The 24,086-nt window shown below is 51.5% G+C and overlaps 1 protein-coding gene across 3 annotated transcripts in view; it reads left to right on the top strand.

Moving 5' to 3' along the window:
* The first annotated feature begins 455 nt into the window (after positions 1-455).
* LOC144726809 (choline transporter-like protein 1) overlaps positions 456-24,086 on the top strand; it is a 36,533-nt gene continuing 12,902 nt past the window's right edge. For 2 of the 3 annotated variants that reach the window (XR_013587338.1, XM_078605726.1), the window contains exons 1-8: positions 456-1,388; positions 14,564-14,665; positions 19,184-19,326; positions 19,902-20,038; positions 21,168-21,261; positions 21,924-22,090; positions 22,407-22,496; positions 22,625-22,866. Coding sequence is in view for 2 of the 3 variants with exons in the window: in XM_078605726.1 (XP_078461852.1) it covers positions 1,347-1,388; positions 14,564-14,665; positions 19,184-19,326; positions 19,902-20,038; positions 21,168-21,261; positions 21,924-22,090; positions 22,407-22,496; positions 22,625-22,866 (1,017 nt within the window). In the remaining variant the exon portion in view is untranslated. The remainder of the gene's footprint in view (positions 1,389-14,563; positions 14,666-19,183; positions 19,327-19,901; positions 20,039-21,167; positions 21,262-21,923; positions 22,091-22,406; positions 22,497-22,624; positions 22,867-24,086) is intronic. The other variant, XM_078605727.1, reaches the window with a different exon arrangement.

The following is a 24,086-nucleotide window of genomic DNA, read 5'->3' as shown; positions in this document are numbered from 1 at the left end:
TACACCGTGGACGTCAGAGTGGGCCACTGCGTGGCCGGCATGAAGCTTCGAATGTGGCTGCTGGCAAACTCCCCGCTGGCAAACGCGGCAGGACCCTGCTGAGGAAGAGCCACGAGACTCAGCGAGGCACCGCGTGCGAGTCCTGGCTTCGAGTCAGCCTCCTGCCCTGCGTGTGCCTCGGACTTCTTTCGCACCGTACGTAGCCAATCGTGCTTATTGGAGGTGCCCGGGGAAGGACAACAAACTGGGAAGATACGCCTGCCTGGCTGTGTGGGGGGCACGGCTATTCGTTCGGGGGGCACGCACCCCCAATCCCACCCCCCAGAGCACCCCCCCATCGCCTCTCCAACATCAGCAGCAGCAGCGACAGCCCTGGAGGCAGCCGCAAATGACCGCGGTCTCTTCGCGTCGTGGCGCTGCCTCCGAGTGCCGCGCAGTTGACCGCTGTCCCCGGCGGCGCGCGGAGTCTCCTGGCAGCGTCAGGTGGGGGCGGGCGACGGCGTCCGCCACCCCCTCACTCACTCACTCTACTCACTCACTCTACTCACTCAGTCTCTCACTCACTCAGTCTCTCACTCACTCGTACTCACTCCTCATACACTCACTCTCTACTCTCACTTACTCGTACTCACTCCTCATACACTCACTCACTCTCTCACTCACTCACTCTACTCACTCAGCCTCTCACTCACTCAGTCTCTCACTCACTCGTACTCACTCCTCATACACTCACTCTCTACTCTCACTCAGTCTCTCACTCACTCGTACTCACTCCTCATACACTCACTCTCTACTCTCACTCAGTCTCTCACTCACTCGTACTCACTCCTCATACACTCACTCTCTACTCTCACTCAGTCTCTCACTCACTCACTCTCTACTCTCACTCAGTCTCTCACTCACTCACTCTCTACTCTCACTCAGTCTCTCACTCACTCACTCTCTCACTCGCTCAGTCTCTCACTCGCTCTCTACTCACTCAGTCTCTCACTCGTACTCACTCCTCATACACTCACTCTCTACTCTCACTCAGTCACTCACTCACTCTCTACTCACTCAGTCTCTCAGACACTCAGTCTCTCACACTCTCTCCTCACTCCTCATACACTCACTCTGTGTCTCTCTACTCACTCTCACTACACACTCCTCATACTACTCACTCCTCACACACTCTGTCTCTCACTCACTACGCATACACTCACTCTACTCATACACTCTTCATACACTCACTCACTCACACTACTGTGTCTCACACACTCTCACTCACTCTCACACTCCCTCTCCCCACCCCATCTCCCCCTCTCTGCCCGCTCTGCCCGCGGGCTCCGCGCCGCTGCCGCCTGGCCATGTCGTGCTGCGCGCGGGGCGCTCCCCAGGGCGCCGTGGAGGTGAGGAGACTCGCACCCGGGCCGGAACCGGGTCGGCCTGGCACGGGGCTGGCCCCGGGCTGGCCCCGGGCTGGCACGGGACTGACTGACACCCGGGCTGGCACGGGGCTGGCACGGGTCTTGGCTGGCCCCCTGCTGCCACTGCTGCTGCTGCCCGCGCCTCTCATCCACGCACGCCTCGCTCCTCTCTCTCCCTTCTTCACGTCTCGTGGCGACTTGTTGACTTGTTGTTGTTGTTGTATAAGTTCACGTCACCTTTCAACGACTCCCCATCCTCTCGCCTTACTCTCAACCTGTCTCATCTGACAGCTGATGCCAGTCAACATGCAACGTTCCTCGTTTACCGGGATCCGACCTTGCTTAGTTGATGCGGGCATGCGACTGAGAGCCAGTGAACAATGTAGCGCCATGCCCTTGTTGTTGTTATTGTTGTTGAATATTTGAATCGACCTGTTTACATCCTAAAAACCTGGTGCTGTATCTCTAAATTGCTTATGTTGTACCAGTCTAAGAGTTTGATTCGTATATGTTCTAAGTAATGGGTTCACGTGATGCCTTGCAGCCTTGAGTGACCGCTACATTGACCAACAAATCAGTGACAGGTGGCAACGGCTTGGGGAGGCCTTCATCCAGCAGTGGATTGATGATGGCCGGTGATGACGAGTCGCCAAGCTCGGCATTGGCTACTGCAGTGATGGCTTGGAGATCTGGGACGTTCACTAATGCCATCAAGTGACTGAAAGTTGTCTAATTGCCTCCTTGAGTCGCTACTCAATTCAAGCAATTGTGTTTAATTTGGTTCATTGCTCAAACCCACGTCACTTGACCTCGTCTCCTTGCTTACGGCAGCGTCGATGCGCCACGGGTGATGATGGTGCTGAGGTGATGATGGTGCTGAGGTGATGATGGTGCTGAGGTGATGATGGTGCTGAGGTGATGATGGTGCTGAGGTGATGATGGTGCTGAGGTGATGATGGTGCTGAGGTGGTGATGGTGCTGAGGTGATGATGGTGCTGAGGTGATGATGGTGCTGAGGTGATGATGGTGCTGAGGTGATGATGGTGCTGAGGTTATGTAACTCTGGGTTCAAGTGAATACCGGCTGTGCAGCACGTGTTCATCATTACGGTTTGGATTTGATTCGCCGCATGCAGCAACCGCATACCACAAACACATGAGACATTTTCAGCATCGGTTGCTTCAGCTCAGACTGTGGCATAACAAGCTCAAACCACAAGGCGCAAACCGCTCGTAGATATTGGCCAATATCATCATCAGGAGCCACGGCCACTCCACTGCTGGATGAAGGCCTCCCCCAGGCCGTCGCCACCTGTCACGGCTCAGTGATGTTGAGAATCCGCTCAGCACCTGCACGCCAGCAGATGTATTGATGAATGTAGAGGTCATTGGTGGTGAATGTAGCGGTCATTGATGGTGAATGTCACTGGTGGTGAATGTAGCAGTCATTGATGGTGAATGTCACTGATGGTGAATGTAGCGGTCATTGATGGTGAATGTCACTGATGGTGAATGTAGAGGTCACTGGTGGTGAATGTAGAGGTCACTGGTGGTGGAGGTCACTGGTGGTGAATGTGGAGGTCACTGATGGCCACAAGGCATGACGTGAACCAATTACTTACAACATATACGAATCAAACTATTAGGATTGCAGGGCTAACGCAGGTTATATGGCTTCACACAGGTTATATAGCTATCATACTAATATTTGCGTAACTCGATGCAAGTTATAGAGATGTCACGACACGAGTGGCAAGCAGAGGTTGGGGATCACGTCCGAGAGGGCGTCATTCACCGTGGAGATGGAGTGGTGAAAGCGGATCGTATGCAGCAGCTGGGTGGATTTTTGCACCGCAGAATTGAGATCGATGCCGGCAGCTGTGGGAGACCTTGATCCAGCGGGGGATCGATCACGGCCAATCATGATTTCAAATCGAAAAATATTCTGACACGTGTGGTGTGATGCCCGCATCATGAGCCTAGGAACCCACATTAACCGGTGAATCGATGCATCGTTACATCTCAAGTGTATCGGCCGCACCAAGGAGAACTGAACAGTTCAGGCCATACCCCGACTGTGGTTCTGTGCCACTGCTGATAAGCTGAAGGATGTGACATGCATTCAGTTGTGAAGCGGTGTTTATTCTGCTCAGCTTGAGTTGAACCACTCTTGCTGAAGTTATGCACTGCCAGAAGGCAGGGCAGCTGATGGGATGTGTAAAACATTATCATATTTTTACGTCCAGGGACAGTTATGCGAAGGTGGCATGCGAATGCATTTTGTTATTTCTGCCCTCCACAAGGACGCTAATGGTTATTTTGTCTTACGCCGTCTCTGCCGCTCAACAGGTTAGAGCCCTCATCACCCATTGGTCAGTTCCCTTATCCGTCTCGTCAACACCCTGACTTCCACCATGGCCGTGCGTCCTCTGCTTTCCATTCTGGCATCTGGCATCACGCGTTTATCTTGTTTTTTTGTCACAACTTGTTCCGTACCCTTTTTAAGTGACGATAATGCGCCGCAAATTTGCGTAATTGACATTGTGTTTGGCTCTCTGGCCTTGGTCAATCCGCTGCCGGCGGAAGGAGGCCCTCCCGCACGGCGGGTTTGGTGAAGGAAGGCGGTCAGACACCACGGGTCTCCCTCGCCACACGTGCGGGCGGTGCAGCGGAAGTCGCGTCGCCGGGTCCACGGCGTGCGGTGCGCGAGCCGCTGTGCCTCCACTTCGGTCAGATGATCAAAGCTCGTCTTGCCAAGCAGAGACCTCGGCAACCTTTTTTTGGAGTCGCAACGGTGTATTTATGTTTGTGTTGGAATTCGTGGCTACGTCGTGTTTGGGATTTGGGCTGTGTCGGCCGCTCACGATGCGCCGCCGCTCTTGTGAGCGAGAAGTGTTCACGACTCCTTGGGCACGGCACACTTGGCTCACGCCTGGCAAGGCATGCAGCCCTGCAACATCTCGCGCACGTCACCGCTGGCGGAAGGGCCTCTCCTAGAAGGAGCTCTGCAGAGTCCTTCGAGAGAGTATTTGGCCTCTCCTTCCACGCTGGCCACACACCTTGTTTGTACTAATGCTCAATTCGACATCTGTGAAAAAGAGCTTTATAGCTCATCAGATTGCTTCAGTAGCCAACCGCGCTAATTGGAGGTATTCCTGGAAGTGGTGGCAGTACCCGCACTTTGCCCCACCACACGTCACTTGCCGATCGACTCGTAAATCAATGGAACGTTTAAATGTGAAGAAGCTGCTGTGTGTTGTTGTTTAGTAAAGACACACAGCTGAGCTGTATAACACAGCACAGAGCAGAGCTCCCCGGCTCCACCGGACCGTACGATGCGATTGGTCCTGGTTCATCTTCATTCGTGCCACGGCAGCACACTTCATTCTAGCCTCAAGCTCTGTGCTTAAACTTGAATTTACAGGAATTGACTTCAGCCAGTTTAAACACCACCATGTATTGGGCAATGTCTTCCTTTGACGTGAGTACACAATTACATACAATAACGTCTGGATGTCAAGAGACTGATAGAGAGAATCCCACAATGAACCATGTGACCTTTTCCCTTAAAATTCAGCCTCCCTATGCCATTCCGGTCATGGGGGTCGTGTGACCATACTTCACTATTCTGGTCAGTGTGGCTTGGTGAAGGGAGAAGGAAAAGTAGGATGGGTGGTTCAGATATCACTCACCACTGATGTAGTAAGCCAGAGCCAGGAATCAAACTCGGGTCGCCGGGTTCATCTAGTGAAGCGTGTTGCCCACTGAGCAGGCATATGAGGATTCACTCTCTTGTCTCGGCTTGCAAGGAATGTAACACTTAATGGGCCTTTCCCATCGACCGGAGAGACAGACGTTGAATAGTTTGTTGGCTGTGGGGTCGAATCGCCGGTGAATAAGCGCAGACTTCAAACCCGTCCACCCGCCTATTATTCAGCGCCACAGTGAAATATTGCAGCAGAACAAAGCGTGCGGTCTCATGTGTATTTGACGAATTGCAATTGCTTAATTTAGATGGCATTTAAATACGATTATGACTCTCCTGGCAGGAAACGTTTATATTGGAAAGAAAGGTTCTGCCAGGAATCCTGGCCAGGGGAAAAACATTGCGCCAATTTAAAAATCTAGAGCTTTCTATATACATGTACATATATGCATCACACACACACACGCGCAATGTACACACGAGCGTGAGCGGTGCCTGCGAATGGCTCGTGCCTGTTCAGGGCGTACCCTCCGGCAAGCGCCCGTGCGTGCGTAATCCTTCGCGTCGTGCCATCTGTAAAACTTTCCGTTGGTGGAAACTTCCGCGCTGTGGAAGTTCTGCGAGTGGCCACTGTCTGGTGTAGTAGGTGGCGGTGGGCTTGGGAACAGGGGATGGCTTCAGGTGCCTTTTAACAGCGCGTTCCATTGTACAAAAGCGGTCCACCGCACCCGGACTGACGGAGCAACAAGCGCATTCACAGTCAGACGCGCGCTAAACAAAGACACATCCAGCGGCTCTGAGGGGTGAAAACTTCGACCTCACGGTGTACGTACTCGTCCAGCGCTTTGGTCAATCCACTGCTGGATGAGGGCCTCCCCCACAGCCCCCCGCTCGTGTTGGGGGTTATCGGGACGTACTTCAATCTTGATTTGAAGCTTTCGTGACTGCACGACGTTTCGGGCACAACACAAGCATCCGTCATCAGGTGGGAAATCACCTGATGAAGGACGCTTGTGTTGCGCCCGAAACGTCGTAATTTATTTGATCTTATACCTACGTGACTTTACCGAAAGAACCATTTAGTAGGGACGTACTTCGTTACGCCGGTCAGTGCGGGGTGGTTGGTGAATTGTTGAGGGCCGGAACCGGCTCAGGTTTCACTGGCCACCGATGTGAGCCGTGGCCAGGAATGGAACTGAGAACAGCACAGCACCGTGTTCTTCCACTCGAGACACCCCACGAACCCCGTTGAGAAAGTTCCACGGAGGGTCTTTCACTGAAATGCCGCCAATTGTTAAACCGGTGGGTAACAAAACTAACCTGAGAAGATCTCAAGTAGGGAGGCAACTCGGCGACGCACAGCCCCGAGCGACACGCCGTGGGGCGGCAGCGCCGTGCGTGGCATGTCGCGTGTGCCCGCTGTGTGCACACGTTCACAAGCTGTCCGGCAAAAGTTATTTTTGGTAGAAACGCTGAATCATCACCACTGTTAAGTTGCATCTTCCTTTGCTTCTGGTGTCAGGGTTTATTCTAAAGCAGTTCACATTTAACAGCAGACTGCACTGCTTTTGTAACCCGTATGTATACGCATCTTTAAATGTCTACTTATTCTGGTTCTGCGATCACCTCTCTGCGGAATGACCTGGTTTCCGTGGAGGCGGGTAACCTTGCTGGTCGTCGTGATGTGGTCACTGCGAGAACAGAGTGTCCACAAGTTGCGGTGAGACCTCGGTTAGTTGTACGGAAATATACAACTTCCTATCGGCGCGGACGATCACAAAAGGCCATTGCCTGAATTTGCTGCAGTTATGTCCATCTTAGTTAAACGGCTATGATGGAAATTAACATAATGCACTCAAGCTGAATTAACCACCCTGGTTAGCACCATCATGTCATAAGATTTAATATTTACCCCTTTATTATGGACCCCGACATTCGGGACAACTATTATGGCCGCGAATATTTCACTCGCCTCGTGTAAGCGAGATGCGTAGCGAGGAAACTCTCACGGCTGTGGTTTCTCTGCGGTCAAATGTTTTCTCTTTAACTTGTGGCCTGTTTTACGTGAATGATGCAACCTGCAATAAAGCCTGGCCCCTGCTAAGAGGTCGCATTATTGTCAATGTTCATGCACGACCCTTGCGTCAATCCACTGCTGGACGAGGGCCTCCTCCCCACAATCTCCGGGTCATAGGGATTACTCGGCCTTACTTCACCGCGCTGGACGGGGCGTGGATGTGGCAGCGTAGAAGCAGAGTACAACGATGGATATTTCTGCACCGACCTCTGCTCGTTAAGTCGCCACGCAGCCCCCCGATTTGTTTGTGCGTGGCGATCACCCATCCAGTACCGTCCAGGCTGGATGAGATCGGACGTATCCGGGTGTTTAGTCTTGGGCTTTATTGACAATAGGTCGAAGCTGCTACTGCCGGAGCGAGATGAGCTGGGACCGAATCGCCCTCCCGGTGGCGGAGCGAATTTTCATGATTCAAAGTTCAATATTGGATTCAACAGTGAACGCATTTTTGCGTTGTTTATTCCGTCTCGTTTGCATTATTTCTCATTGTTTTTCCTGTCTACCGTGTACCATGTTGTTCGCTCAACGAGCCTACGCGAAAGATGAGCACGTGACTTGCACAAGGCGTAAGTCATCGGTAATTGCACGAGCGATTCCGTGGCACCCATCGCGAATTTAAAGAGGAGTATTTGTTAAACGTGAGCAGAGGACATATTGAGTAAACAGTTGGCCTCGAGGCCGTCCAACTGGTTCAGCAGTGCGAGGGATTGGAGACGCCTCCATCCATGTGTCGGGGTTAGGCCTGGCGTCCAACCCGATGACTGTGTGTGGGGTCGCCTGCCAGAAGTCTTAACGACTTCACGGTCAGACCAAGTTTTAAAGTAGCAGAGCCACCGACACCCGACTTGGTCGGTGATGCCACCACACCAATCTGATTGGAAGGCATCGGAGTATTCACATCAGATTGGCGTAAAGGGACGTGGCGGGAAGATTAAAATAATGAATAAGGGATGGTTGATAACCGTTGGAAAATGAGAAAGGGGATTGGAAGAAAGAGGAGAACCTTTTAGAAGGGGGGGGGGAGGGTACAGGATATATAAAGGGCCCGAGAGAGAGAGCTAAAGGCGCATTCTGGAGTGAAGCCCCTATAAGCATGGCCTCTATGTGTTTGCGAATAACCCATGAAGTTGAGCGATACTTACCTCCTGCGAAGTCCTTTTCACGTATGGAGACACCATCAGGCACGGGCGAACTTGGTAATGTCTTAGACATCCGAGATGTTCTTTGACTTTATAATGGTCAGAATTCCTGAAATCAAATGGGGCCTGGCAGCGAAGCCGGGGTGCGTGATTAATGCCGGCAGGAGGAGGAGGAGGAAATGCCAGCGGATGACGCTCGCTCCCCTCGAGGACGAAGACAATCCAAGGAGCTCCGCGATGCAAATGGAGCGGGGAGGAATGCAAATGGCACGGCACACAATCATCGGTGACTGTTCCGCCACGTGACTTGGTAAAGTAGCGATCTACATGGGAGAGGGTGAATTGCTTCCAGCGGTCTTCACTCACCGGGGTTCTGTTGAGGAGTTGGAGGAATAACTTGCCCTATGAGAATCTAAATTGCCCGGTATTCTTTTTTTAGAAATGTGAATACGTTGAGGAACTACCAAGCCGTACAAATGTGCACCCCACGGTTCGTCAATCGGCAGATTGTGTGTGGTGGCATAAAATGTGGGTATTCCCACCTTTTCCAAGACGTCTGTGCAGTGTGGAAGAGTAGGCCAAATACCCCCTCGAGCGATTGTCTCGCGCCCCATCCAGTGGTGGAGCCCCATCCGCCGGCGGTGGGGTGAGCCAAGCAATTGCAGGGCCGCACCTTTGTCGTGAACAGAAGTGTTGCACCGCAATGTGAATCAATTTTACCATCCCTCGCAAAACTTAGATCTTGAAAGCTGCTACGATAAGCATGTAAAGTAATGTAATGTGTACACTCTGGTACTGTGCACCTTCAAAACAAGGCTTACTTTATGTTGGGCTGGTATATTTTTAAACTTGTTTTCTTGAAAAATATATATCGTTGTGCCCTCCCTACATTTTTGTTCATCGTGTAATTGAAATACATCATTGTACCGTAAAGTATTTTTTTTTATTTCTGTCGCAGTAAAAATATTTGTTTTACATTAGAAAAAAAAATCCCGTTGCCATAGTAGTGGGTGTTGTTTTAAGTCCGGCAGGAGGAAGGAGGCCGCTGGCGCCCGGTTCACAGAGAGGGTGCCGCCCGGCCGCCTCTCTCCGCGCCGCATCTCGCTCGGCCAAGAGAGAGGCGCAGCCCTGCTCACGCCACTGCGGGTGGAAGGGCGTCCACTAGGGGGGGGGGGGGGGCTCTAGAGAGCCCCTCTACTCTGCCATGCTGGCAAGACGTCATGGAAGATGCGGGAGTATAAATTAAAACGCATTTCTTTACAGCCGCTTTTTGCTGTTTAGTTCGTTGTCCTGCCCCCGCACCTCCAATTAGCACGGTTGGCTACGTACGGTGCGAAAGAAGTTGAACATACAGGCAGCGAGTACCCATACTTTACCCCGCCACGCACGGTACGTCGATCGACTCAACTGTGGGGGTACCAGTTTTACCTCGCCGAGTGGACAGAGGCAAGGTTGAGAAACCTGCACCAGAGCTTCGGCTGCCACGCCCAGGGATGGAATCGAACCGGTGACCTCTGTGCCTCAAGCCCAGCAGTGCGCTGACCACCGTCACAGCACCGCGACAATGTCCTGTATGTCGTTACAGCGGGACACGTTGTTCCACCAGTCTGCATTTCTTTGTGAATACAAAGCAGAGTTTTGTTTCGAAACCATGATTACATTTTTCCTATCCCTCAATATTGTTACGGAAAATTATTGGCTGAGGCAGAGAGGGCCTCCCCAGAACACCAAGTCTGTGTTGGCACCATACTTATATGAAAGTGAAAATATAACTTATTAATGTACTTGTTTAAAAGAGTAAAAATGCAGAAGAATGATGAAATAGACAAACAGACAATGTCTTTGTCGTAAATCGGTCTCTCCACAAGAAAGATAAAGTAACTTTTGCACTTTCCATCAACCACATGGCCGTCTGGATGTTTATAATATCAGCAGAATTAGCTCAGTACGATCAGTTTCACCATTCAGTGTCTCATCAGCTTGCTTGAACCAATGTTGGTCAACTGCCAGATGTTATAGGCAAGGACTCTCTCCTGAAGATATGCCTCCTAGTTCAATGGAAAATTACATAACACGATTGTTTCGTGACGAATGATGGTTACCTGTTGCAATGTAATTGCAAGTCTTGCATAATACCCCTGCAAGCTGTTGTAGCAGTATGTACTGCCCGAGTATACACTGTGTGTTGTATTGTGTGCGGGGATTTTTTTGTTAATTAGACCCATCATCTTGTCACGGTTGCTGCTGGGCGTTCTTATTTACAATGGCATGCTTGATAGTCTACGCGTGCTGGCACACGCGTGTGCGTGTGTTGTGTGTGTAATGGGGAGCGGTGGTGTAGCGGTTAGCGCGCCGCGCTATGAACCCGGCCACCCAAGGAGTTCGATTCCCGCTCACGGCCATCACCGGTGAGGATTATCTGAGCCGGTCATGGGCCTCCCCTGAGTCGACTCAGCGTTAAATGAGTGCCTGGTGCAATGTGGAAACATCACCACTGGGGAGACAAAGGCGGTCGGGTGTGGTGCTGGCGATCCACTCCCTCGTGTGCCGTTCTGGCCTTCATAGGTGGCGTTCGCTAAGTGCACTTGCCCCTAAAGTCTGTTAAATGCTACACGGGGGATCTTTGTCTTTGTGTGTGTAATGGGTTCACGCGAGCCCGGCACCACCGTGGTGTCGAGATGAGCCACTCGGTGCAGAAACGAGAAACGTGGCACCTCACCTGGGGCTCGCTCGGCCCCAGGTGAGGCAAATCACCCGCTCCATCTGGCATGGTCCACCCCCTCCCTGCCAGATCCACTCTCTTATTCGCCAGTCCCACCGTTAATTAATTACACTTACGCAAACGTAATCATTAGCGTAGTAGAAAAAACACAACTACTTATTTTAATTACATGTTTAATGGTTTCATTCTGGTTCATTTACTATAATTATTTAATGTAATACATTCACTTTGATTTATTTCGTTAGGAAATGCATTTCTTTGCAATGTGGTTTCATACTCTATGGAAATAAACCTTTAGTACAGCGACTCATACGTTTGGAATTTCACGCTGTTCAGCTTGAGTGAAATGTCTGTATCTCATTAAATGCTCGTAACATTCTTGTCATTATATGCATTTGTGAAATTGTAGAATCTCTCTCAGATAGTACCGTGTTTCTTAGCTTGCTTTTTCATCTTAACTTGGGTGGAAAATTTAATCTGAAACGGTTCCCGATTATCTACCTTCATCGGTCTGCATGAACCAACGTGGTGAAGTATGGTCAAAACCACGAGTGGGATCCTGGGTTCAAATAAATAGCCCTCCGGATGTCGAGGGTATGAACGGAGTAGAGTGTACAGCACTCCACTGAGAACATGATTATGGTATCTTTGGCACCGTTCGTAGCCAACCGTGCTAATCGGAGGCGTGGGGGAAGGATAACAATCTAAACACAACAACAACAAGAAGTAGTTCTAAAGAAATTAAGTTTTCAATCTTGCTGGGAGCAGCCCTCGTCACCCGACTCCTCATTTGTGTCGTGTTTTGCGCTCGCCACATAATCTCAACGTAGCAGTTTTTATTTGGTTTTAATTTCCCAACATTATATTTTGTTTATTTATAAGGGCATTGCTTCGTGAGAACTCTGATATATCTGCTTCATTTTTCTTTCAACGACCCTCTTATTGTTTTGTATAACCAACGGAGGCATCAGCGCACACTTGTGCAGTGCGTGCGTGCAGCGAGTGAGAGTCGTGCCAGTCGGGAGGTCCCGTGGACGCCCAGCGCGGGGCAAGGGGTGAAGCCGGCTTGTCACGGCGGCGCAGGTGCGGGCAGAGTGGGGGGGTCCTGCCACGCGGGCAGACCCAAGATGGATCGAGTACCCACCGGCTGGGTACCGGGCACCGAGTCGATGCACTGTGATCCACCGCAGGTATTCGCTGTGCTTGCAGGCAGCGGGGCCGCTGTGACCCCCCCCCCCATCGCCATGACTTTGTCAAAAGCCACAAAATGTCCATTGTGCGACAGAGATTATGTTCCGACTTGCTCGACGGCATGCCTCGCGCAGATTTCACCACACGTTGGTGTACAATGTTTCAGAACCCGGTGCAGAAAATTCTCATCACGCATTGCCGTGAATTATATGTGCTTAAAAGTGTTTTGTAAAGTCAAGTTGAGCTGGAATAGATTATGTTTTAGGGCATCTACAGAATACGTGAATGTAGCTGCTGGAAATGACAGGTTCCTGTTCAAGTGCAAACTTGAGCTGTCCCTCTGCTCTTGTGCGGGCGTGACTGTTTGTGTGTGGGTGTAATCATCCTGAGTGGTGTGTGTGTGTAGTCACCCTGGGTGGTGTGTGTGTGTGAGTGGTGTGTGTGTGTGGGTGGTGTGTGTGGGTGGCGTGTGTGTGTGGGTGGGTGGCCTGTGTGTGTGGGTGGGGTGTGTGTGTGGGTGGCGTGTGTGTGTGGGTGGTGTGTGTGTGTGGGTGGGTGGCGTGTGTGGGTGGTGTGTGGTTGTGGGTGGTGTGTGGGTGGTGTGTGTGTGGGTGTAGTCACCATGAGTGGTGTGTGTGTGTATAGTCACCCTGGGTGGTGTGTGTGTGTGTAATCACGCTGGGTGGTAGTCAGGGTGGGGGTGTAATCACCCTGGGTGTAACTCAGGGTGTGGGTGTAACTCAGGGTGTGTGTAATCACCCTGGGTGTAACTCAGGGTGTGGGTGTAACTCAGGGTGTGTGTAATCACCCTGGGTGTAACTCAGGGTGTGGGTGTAACTCAGGGTGTGTGTAATCACCCTGGGTGTAACTCAGGGTGTGGGTGTAACTCAGGGTGTGTGTAATCACCCTGGGTGTAACTCAGGGTGTGGGTGTAACTCAGGGTGTGTGTAATCACCCTGGGTGTAACTCAGGGTGTGGGTGTAACTCAGGGTGTGTGTAATCACCCTGGGTGTAACTCAGGGTGTAACTCAGGGTGTGGGTATAACTCAGGGTGTAACTCAGGGTGTGGGTGTAACTCAGGGTGTAACTCAGGGTGTGGGTGTAACTCAGGGTGTAACTCAGGGTGTGGGTGTAACTCAGGGTGTAACTCAGGGTGTGGGTGTAACTCAGGGTGTAACTCAGGGTGTGGGTGTAACTCAGGGTGTGGGTGTAACTCAGGGTGTGGGTGTAACTCAGGGTGTGCTGCTCGGCACCCGCAGGCTTTGGTCTGCACTGGGGGGAGGGCAGCAGCCTCCAGGGGTTCATTGAGGGGGGAGGGGCCCGTGAGGGTGGGGGCATCGCCCCCCCCCCCCCCATTGCCACCCTCTTGAGACCCCAGGAACTGTGACATGTATTGATATTTACCAGAGAAATACATGGAATGGTTTTTATCGTGTGTGTGAATGTAGGGCCCTATTTAAAAGGTTTGACATTTTGCATTCGCAACCCCGGCCCCACCCTCCCAAATCCGTTACTAAATTGGGTCAGATGTCTACCTTGCAAATGTTAGACGAATTATAAAAGTATGCCCCACATGGCAATAGCCCAATTGGTGGTGGATTGCTAGTGCTATTTATGCCATGAGTATGGCAGCATTCTAATTCAATTTGTGAGAACAGGGTCATTGTTTGGCTCGCGTGTTGCTTCAATGTTCCAGAATTTAGAGGTTTTAAAAATGATCCGCAGTGGGTGATTCGAGTATACTTTTTTCAGCGGTGGTTTGGGGGGATGTCGTGAATCCGAAGTATGCATCGTGCTTGAGTGTTACATGCAACATGTACACGTCAACTAGGCCCAAGGCTGGCAACAACTAAAGTCATCCTTAATGGACCCGATACTGTCAGATCCCTGAAATTAAGTGGAGTTGAGCCTGGTTAGTAATTGGATGCCAGGCAATAGCGAGTGTTTTACGCTTGGCCCTGCAAGATGGCCACGAGATATCAAGAGTTGAAACAACAGTGCAAGTTCCTTAGCCACCCTCCCACCCCTGTCCCCGCAACAGTAAGCGTGGGTGCGCCACAGTCGATGGGCACATTGCGTTGGTTGGGTAAAGTGTGGGTGCCCCCACTTCTTGCAAGACGTCTGGCCAGCGTGAAAGAGTAGGCCAAGTATCCGCTAGAGTGGCTGTCTAGAGCTCCTTACAGTGGTGTGAGCAGGCCATTGCAGGGCTGCAACCTTTATCATGTTTAATTATGAGCCGCGGGTGGTGAGCCGGGCGAGGTGAGCCAAGGGTGATGAGCCGAACGTGATGGCCTGCTGTGTGTCCGTGTTGGCGTGACCCTAGGAGGAAGAGCAGCGGCCCAGGCCGGAGGGAAGGCCGAGGCCTGGCCGCGGCTGCACCGACGTGCCTTGGCTCGTCGCCTTCATGCTCTTCTGGGCCGGTTTGGTGAGTCTTCCGTGAGTCCTCCGTGAGTGCTCCGTGCCATCGGCTCCTTCAACCAAACCCCACTCGGGTTGCCACCTGCTCTGGGTTTTCCAGGACATTTTTGAGGTAGCCGTCCTGGGAAGTCTGCGAGTCTTCACAGGACGTTACAAGTTATCGTTTTTGTCAGTTGTCTAACAATACATGAATTGTAAGCATCTTAAAAATATTTAACAAACTAATCAATTCCAGCCATGCCCATTTCTGACCATACTTCTCCACACTGGTCAATGCAGGTTGGTGATGGGTGCATCAGGGCAGGACCAGTTCTGAAATCACCCGCCACTGATGTGAGTCATGGCTGGGACATATTTTTCCTGGAATATCCCTGAGATCTCATTTCCAGGGGTCAAACTATGTTCATCAGGTTCATAGTGCACCGCGCTCACCACTGTACCACCACCGCTCGTCCTCTTCGTGTAGTTAATGGTGTTCAGTTAACAGTGATGAACTGTTTCGTAATTAATCAATTAATTATTTACGGGATGCCAAAAATACTACCACCGCCACCACAGTATCCCAGCTTTAATGAGCCCTTTGAGAGTCAGAGCCATGCCTCAGTGCATGCCTGGGTTGTGTAAGTGCGGTCATGCCACTCGGCCGCGTTGGGTTGCCATGGCAGGACAGAGGGCGTCCTGTGTGGAGAGCGCCCCTTGTGCTGGAGGGCAATCTCTGGTTGGTTGGGCCTTGTGGAACCATCTCCCTGTGGAACCATCGCCCTGTGGAACCATCTCCCTGTGGAACCATCTCCCTGTGGAACCATCGCCCTGTGGAACCATCGCCCTGAAGAACCATCTCCCTGTGGAACCATCTCCCTGTGGAACCATCTCCTTGTGGAACCATCTCCCTGTGGAACCATCTCCTTGTGGAACCATCTCCTTGTGGAACCATCTCCCTGTGGAACCATCACCCTGTGGAACCATCTCCTTGTGGAACCATCTCCCTGTGGAACCATCGCCCTGTGGAACCATCTCCTTGTGGAACCATCTCCCTGTGGAACCATCGCCCTGTGGAACCATCTCCTTGTGGAACCATCTCCTTGTGGAACCATCGCCCTGTGGAACCATCTCCTTGTGGAACCATTACCCTGTGGAACCATCTCCCTGTGGAACCATCTCCTTGTGGAACCATCGCCCTGTGGAACCATCTCCCTGAGAAACCATCTTCCTGAAGAACCATCTCCCTGTGGAACCATCTCCCTGAGGAACCATCGCCTTGTGGAACCATCGCCCCGTGGAACCGCCACACCACCGCTTGGTTGACTTCTGTGTTTGTGCGCTGGCTGTGAGTCTCAGCTAAGCGTGAAATGATTAACCCCCCCCCCCCCCCAGGGTCACAATTTGTTCAAAGAACCAATTCCTAAATTGTAAATAATTTATTCCTACACGTGACATTCGGTGTACGTATCATGAACGTCAAATCTTTTTAAATCAATCAATTTATCAATACATGCCTGATACTCAACACATTGGTCAATCACGTATAGTAAGTAATGTTTTAACACATGACCCTCTTCATAGCAGGGAGGGGCCTGTGCTTTGAATCTTCTTATTTGGCAGTCCCGTGCCGTCGAGGGAGATTGTCGTCCACCGTCGTCTTGTCTGTGGGTCGTCTGAAGATGGCTGATGAGACCGATCCGGCATCTTTGCTCTGACGAAGGACCATTGCCCGTAACGTCACCTGTTCTGTATTGTTAAACAGCGTAGATTGCTAAGCAGTATATGTTGTGTAGGGCAGTGCTATGGACGGATGTGTTGAGTTCTTGTGCTTATGGACCGCTGCCAACACAATCTGTCGTGACCATCATGAATGCTGCAACGTCTGCAGCGTGTCATGGGCACGGCTGGTGCTTCTACGTTGAGACTCCTCGGTCTGCTCCCCTTCAGATGAAGTGCCTTGAACTCCGTTTGCTCAACTCCTCGAGGTAGTTAAGGGTGTGTGCAATGTATGTTGTCTCTGGGAGCAGGAGTGTTCTCGACTTGACGTTGCCTTTGCCTGTCATACCGATGGAGAGGTACTCTGCAAAGTCACCAAAGCCTGCGACAGATGCTCACGTAGGGAATAGGCCGCTTGCGTTTGTCATGCGGGCTCGATTGCGGCGCGCGTGTGCCCGTGTTGTGGGGTCGTGTTGTTTTTCTGTCGACATTGTTCATCTCTGCACAGAAGCGGTATGTTAAAAAAAGACATCCACCAACTGTTTCTGATTATTTGACTTTTTTTTGCACGCGGAGAATGAGCGTTGCCACAGTTATTCGTGGGGCCCTGGGATTCGTCGCAGGAGCTCCGCGGTGAACCGGAGCCCTGCCGCCCGCCGCCGGAGTCTCTGCCATTAATTGGGGCCATCAATTCTACGCCGTCATTTGTGTGCAATCGTTAATTCACGTGTTAACGTGCCGTCTAAAGGAGACCCGCTGTAGGAAATAATACATTTAAAAAAATAATACCCCCTGATAAATGTCGTGTTTCCTCAGTTTGAGTGTACACCGTGAGATGCCTCACTTGGGGGTGGCTTTTTATGGGGCCTCGTGTGAGGCAGGCAAGTAATGGGATCTCGTGTGAGCCCCGGCAGCTACTCGTGCTCAGAGGTGCATCGCAGTGTGTCAGCCCGGTCTGCTGTGACACTGAGTTTTATATAACTTCATCGTGTTTATGCCAGAAGCAACTTGGCTGCCCCAGAATAACCGTGAGCCGTCCGCTGGCCCGCGCAAGCTCACCGTATCGTGGGCCTGCCTCGATCGTTGGTCAGGTTGGGAGCTGTGCCTCTTTGATTCAGACGCCTCTCATGGGATTTGTGTCAGCTGAGTAAATTTAGTGCCACCCCAAACTGGGTTTGGGTTGGCAAATGAATTATTTAGATTCGTCATTAAATGTGCTAAATTTGCATGGAAAATATAATTTCAAACATTGACGAAAAGTAGTATCCTAACTAAAATAAACTCAAGCGACCGCAAGTGAGGCTTTGGCTTATTTTATTTGTGCTTTTGATCAATATGCCTTTGAGAATACTTTCCAGATGTTTCATCATTCTTTCAAAGTAGGATTTCCGCAATATAATTTTCCAAGAGAGCATACGATATAACCCTTCGCGATAAGATAACTATAGCGATATTAGTTTCACATAACTTTGTAATTGTACGTCAGATTTTTATTGTCCTTGTGCTTTGCTGGACTTGCAGTGCAAATAAATATCGATTCAGTTATTCAACTGCAGTTCACTCAACATTGCCCTGCCATGAGTCTTCTCGTCATTTCACCATTGTAATCTACAACGCGAACAGCACACATGCTGTCCGTTACACTAGATATTATTCAATGGACTGCGAAGATTATAACGATCTTAATTTTGGAGCTTTCGTGACTGCAGGAATTATTCTTTGGTTCTTTCGGTAAAGTCACGTATAAAGATAAAATAATAAATTAAATAATAGCATACTACGACGTTTCGATTGCAACACAAGCAATCATCATCAGGTATAAAAGAAATAGCAACAAAAATCTAACCAGAAAACTATAGACAGACATATAAGCAGACAAACATCATAAAGATACACAGAGAGAGAACACGTATCGGCACAAAGAGAGAGGTCGTCTCTGTGACGGGGCCTTAAATATAGAGAGGGGGCGGGGGCGGAGAGAGGGAGGGGGCAGAGAAAAAATTAGCATGTCAATGAGTGGACAACAACGTGGTACGGTACGCAAGCTTGAAAATTAGGAGAAAGACACACTAAAATTAAATAACCTAGTAAAATATCGAAATGTAATGTAATGCAACACAGAGAGTCGGTCAACACACAATTAACGCATAGCCCGGTTGATTACGTATTTCAAAGATTGCTAAGTTAGAATTTAAATGTGAAAATTCCAAAGAGAGGACACACCATGTCACAGGTGTGTGTGTGTGTACCATCAACACCCTGTCACAGGTGTGTGTGTCACAGGTGTGTGTGTGTCACAGGTGTGTGTGTCACAGGTGTGTGTGTGTCACAGGTGTGTGTGTGCCAACCTCCCCACCAAACAAATCTCACCCACGTGCGGCTTTTTCCATTTGTTTTGTGTGTGCCAATTTTCGTACTTTCTTTTGAGATTAAGATATACCAGATGTTTACGCTTTTATTTATTTAATATAGAAAATATTTTGGCAAATATTTTATCTTTAAATTGGAGTCTTGTCCCCGTTGCATAACAAATTTGTGAATCCCAACCACAGCCCTGTACTTGGTCCCAGAACGTTAAATGTAACATAGGGTCTGAGATGCACATATACAAAAAGAGAATACTCTATATATAAACCAAAACATAAGAATTTGTATGTATGCTGTACTTCACATTTGAAATTGTATCTAAGCTGTCCACCATCACCAACAATAATTTACAACCCTTTATCAATCTAGCTCGGGATCTGGGCCTTCACACGCATTCCAGACATTTTGCTTGTTTGACTTTTATTAATGATCGTTCTTGCCGTTGCCTCGTCTCGTCCAGATCTTCATCGCCGCCTTCTCCATCGCGACAGGGGCGGCGGAGCGCCTCGTCTTCGGCTACGACAGCTTTGGGAACACGTGCGGGCAGCTGAACCGCGCCATCCCCGGGGTGCCCCTCTCGGGGCAGGACATGCGCAGCCGCACGTACGTACCTCGCCCACGCCCCGCTGGGCACAGGCGTGGCGGCGCGGAGAGTACGGTACGACAACCGAGTTTGCTGCGGTCTTCTGACCACCACGTGGATATTGCCCCCTCGCTCGCAGGATACAAGCTCGACCCCGCTCGGCGTCCGAGATCTCACGAGATCTCACGAGATCTTGCAAGATCTCACGAGATCTCACGAGATCTTACGAGATCGGCTGCTATCCACGTGATTTTGTCAGGGGCTGCATCACCTTTGCCTGCTTATGAATGTGTGTACACTAGAACTCCATTATGATCCGTGGTTGTTGTCGTGCATCATCGGAGTCGCTAATCACGTGCCGAGCTCCTCCTGTAATCCGCATAAAATGTGCGGCTCAATGAAGTCACGTGTCTGATGCCTCCTAAAATTTTCGGCTAACCGCGGTACTCTCATCACGGACTTGTCGATGTAGTCTAGCGGCATCGCCACAAATTACGGACGCTCACCGCCAAATGTTGTATCTCCTTCCTCCTTGTTTAACAGGCGGCGCCGTGTCGGTTGCAGGTACCTGTCTAACAGGCGCTGTCCATTGTAGGTACGTGTTCTTCCTGGACGCGTGTAACATCGACGTGGAGCGCGCCAGGGTGGTGTCGCCGGCGCTGTGCGTCTCCCAGTGCCCCCAGGAGGAGCTGCCCACGCTCTCCGCCCTGCGCCTCTTCGCACACGAGAATGGTGCGCGCCAGCATTGCGCCCGCGAATAACCCCACGGATCAGTCATCAGTGCTGCGTCATGCTCACGAATAACCCCGTGGATCAGTCATCAGTGCTGCGTCGTGCTCACGAATGAGCCCACAGACCGTACGTTCCCTCCCCACCTTCGAGACTTGATGGATTGCCGTGATTCAGGGTCGACATTATATTTGAGAATTTATTTGGGTATTTTTATTACAACACGCAGCGGTGTGTATACAGATACAACATTTCTCAACCTTGCGCATTTGGCGAGTCCACCAGTTCAGAAGAACTGCATTGTGGTCATTTTCTTTAAGTTCACTATCAATACATTGTCGTGATGGGTTTTGTCGTCATTCACAGAGCAAAGGGGAGACAGTAAAAATGAGATGGTAAACAGGAGGCAAAAACATCAATTCTTAAATCAAATTTGAGCTCTGAATCGTTACAGTTAACCAAATCCTCAGGTGATGGCAGGGAATGGCCTCAGCGTTAATGTCCAGCATCTGTGTATGTATGTACGTTGAACTTGTTTCGCACTGTACGAAGCCAACCATGCTAATCAGAGATACTTATCTGAGCACCTGACCACCGAACTCATGACCTTTCTGTATTATGCCTCGAATCATTCTGAATGATCTGCGTGTTTCTTTATTGCTGTATTTTGTGAATTCTGATCATGTACTTGAGTGGATTATGTTGGGTAACTGCAAGAGGTACAGTAGAGTACCTTGTAAATACAGTAATGGGAACACTACGCAATTAAAACAACATTTTTCTATCAACCCACAAACAGCCGCTTGTGTAATGCACACCGCTCACAGCCGGCATTCTCAAACATCCGGGTTCAAACATTCCAACAACGTTTCATATACGCTTTCTGTAGCAGTCCGTAAACACAGCAGCAGCCCGTGAACACAGTGAGTTAACTTGCTCGTCGTACGCTGCGCTGCTATGTAAAGATCTCAACGAAAGAACGGAATTAAAGGTGAGAGCGAAATGACCTCTCCTCGTGAGCACTCGCGTCAACCTCACTTGGCCGCCCAGGATCTGCCCAGGCCTAGCTCAGCCTACAGGCGCCGGCGGACCGCGCCGGCCGTCCCGACTCTCGTTCTTGTGTTTGACGCAGGCTCGGCGCTGTGCACGTACGACCTGGCCCCCGCCGAGTACACCACGAGCCCCGTCGCCCACGACAAGTGCCCGCGCCTGCCCGTCCCCGCCAGGTGATGCCGCCGCCGAGTGGAGAGCGCCGACCCACGACCCCTGGGTTCCCTCTGAGATGTCGGAGAAGTCGCTCGGCATGTTCTAATCAACATTGCCTGTCCTTATTACAATGTCTAAATGGTTAATGTCCCGTTTCAATCCGATTGGTTGTTCCTGTGAGGTCGTGACACCTGTGTCATAAGCCGGGTCATGTGACACGGTTATTCTGACTTTGGGGCCGATCATTACGTTGCCTAGCCGAAAATCAATGAATCCTTATCAAAGCATTGGTAGAGAAGACCTCCTTGTTTAGTAAAGTAACAATGATGTTTTCCAATGGGGAATTGTTTGTCTCGAACAACCTTGATGGTGTCGTGTGCAGCGTCTTGACTTCAACTGCCGGTAATGTGACAGGAGTCCATCGCGTGTGCCACGCTGAGACACACCGCCCGCCCACAAGGGAGGAGATACCTCCTAGTGAGATGGGAGAGACAGATGAAGGAGATGTACGAAGTCTCACCTCGGTCCCCGTACGCGTCACTCGAGTGTCGATTATGATCTTGAGTTCATCAATCGTCTCGGATCGAGTCGTGTAGTCACGACGGTCTGTGACATCACGCCGCTTGATTTGCCGTGCGTGCTGACGACGTGTGCCCCCCCCCCCACCTTTCATGCCCCCCAGTTGGCTGCCGTTCTTCCACCGCTGTGCGCCCAGCTCCTCCAGCTGCTACGCTCACTTCCTGCGCACGCTGGTCGTCTTCTACAACCAGATGGACGCCTTCCAGAGGGCCATCGAGGCCATCACGGCCAACTACCGCGCCGTCCTGGCGCTCTCCTTCCTCTCCCTCGGTAGCGCCATGACCCCGGTCACACGGCGTGACCCCGTCACCCGGCGTGACCCCGATCGTGATGGCAGCAGTAGTGGAGGAGTCGCTCAAAGAAAACGTTTACACCCTCAAATAGCACGTCGGCTTCTCATCGCGCGCCATTCGAAACGAGGTTTTACAATCGTGTTTTTCTAAACAATAGATGTTTACGTGATCACAGAAAGGCCTTCATAGATGCCTTCATAGATGCTCACTAACAGCACTCGCCCCAACAATCTGTTAAGGCTCCGTGGGGGTCTTTGTCTTTCTGTGCGTGGTGCGCGTGCGTGCCCGGGCAGGGCTGTCCCTGGCCATGCTGCTGGGCCTGCGCCACCTCTCGGCTCTGCTGTTGCGCATCCTGGCGGCGCTGCTCGTCTTCTCGCTGCTAAGTGAGTGTCCCGCCGCACGGGGTGGTGGGCACACGACCGCACCCCCCACCGCGCTCCCGAGACCCTTTACATCCACGGGGCAGCGAGACAGCGTCCGCGCGACGTGCGGTGCCGCGTGCGGCGCGCAGTGGTGACGGGGCTCACGTGGTGGATGTACTCGGACCACGCCGACCTGCTGGCGCGCACGGCCGCCCAGCCGGGCCCCGCGCTGAGCCCGGACGTCGGCAGCCAGCGGGACGAGGACGGCGCCTCCCCCGTGCCGTTCGCCCTCGCCGCGACACCCGCCAACAGCTCCGTGCCCCAGCTGGGCATCCTCGAGGACAACACGCTGGCGCTGCTGGTGGGCGCCACGCTGTCCTCCATCGCCACCGTAAGTCGCCCGCCGTGCTTGCGTAAGGACTCGTCTTCCGGTGCGAGCGGTGTCCCTTTTCCATTTGAGCCGAGCCGGCGCGTAGCCCTCACAGCACCGGTAGTTTTCCACTGGCTATTTGCCGAGCCGAGCTGGGACCTAACAGTGGCTAAACGAGACCTCCGAATCTGGCTTGGGGCCAAGCGAAGCCAGAGATGGGGGCTCAGTGACACGTTGGTTGCGTGCGCAGTCAGTCGCTACGCTGCGAGGACGTCGGTCGACGCGTTATCTGCATGCGTCCCGACCTGGCACCTCCCGAGGCACGACACACTGGCCCAGCGTGGCCCTGGCGTGGCTCCGTTGAGCACTGGATAAGATCAGTTACAGTCATTATGCAGAGTAAGATTTTGTTTGGCACACAGACCGGTTCAGATTTCACTCTCCACCGATGTTAATCGTCCTCAGGAATCGAACGCAGGTCACCAAGTTCGTAGCGCAATGCCTCACTGCTCCTCTGGTGGGCACACATGAGCTTTCCAAACACGAGCATTCACCAGTGTGATCACCATTGCGTCTCAAATGCTAAACACAGCACGGGGAATGACGCAGATAAAAACCCGACCAGGTTTAGTGGCAACTGGGACATTGCCCAGTCCTTAGGCTGGTCATCAGGGGTGGGGCCACACGCCCAGCTGCCCCGAGACACGAACCGGCGCGGTGCAATGGTTGGTGCACCGCACGGTGACCCCGACGAGCTGAGTTCCACCCTGGCCAGCGCCAGCATCAGGGGTGAGTGACCTCTCACCCTATCTTGGGTTCCCCGCTTCACCCAACCCTCACCAACCGGCGTGGTGAAGTATGGTCAAATAACCCCATGGCTTGATTGACATAGAGGGCTGTACAACTACAAATCTGTCATTATTATTACTGGGGCAGGACACGTCGCACGGGACGGGGGCCGAAAGTGATGGAGTGGTGACAACCAAAGTACGTCCACGGAGGAGATGGAGCGATAAAATCCACGAGTATGCAGGTGCTAAGTGGATTGTTATATATCACAGAACCGTGAGAGATGACAAAGGCTTGATCCAGCAGTAGGTGGTGCTGACGATGCTGACGTGTCTGTGCTTGTGTGCGTGTAGGGGAGCGGTAGTGTAGCGGTTAGCGCAATCGGTTACGAACACGGTGACCTGAGTTCAATTCCCGCTAATGGCCAACACCGGTGACGATTATCTGAACCG

The sequence above is a fragment of the Lampetra planeri genome, chromosome 24 (assembly GCF_965212315.1).
Source record: "Lampetra planeri chromosome 24, kcLamPlan1.2.h2, whole genome shotgun sequence".
Classification (NCBI taxonomy): Eukaryota; Metazoa; Chordata; class Hyperoartia; order Petromyzontiformes; family Petromyzontidae; genus Lampetra; species Lampetra planeri.
Note: the sequence above shows the minus strand (reverse complement) of the source record. Positions and strands in the feature narration are given on the sequence as shown.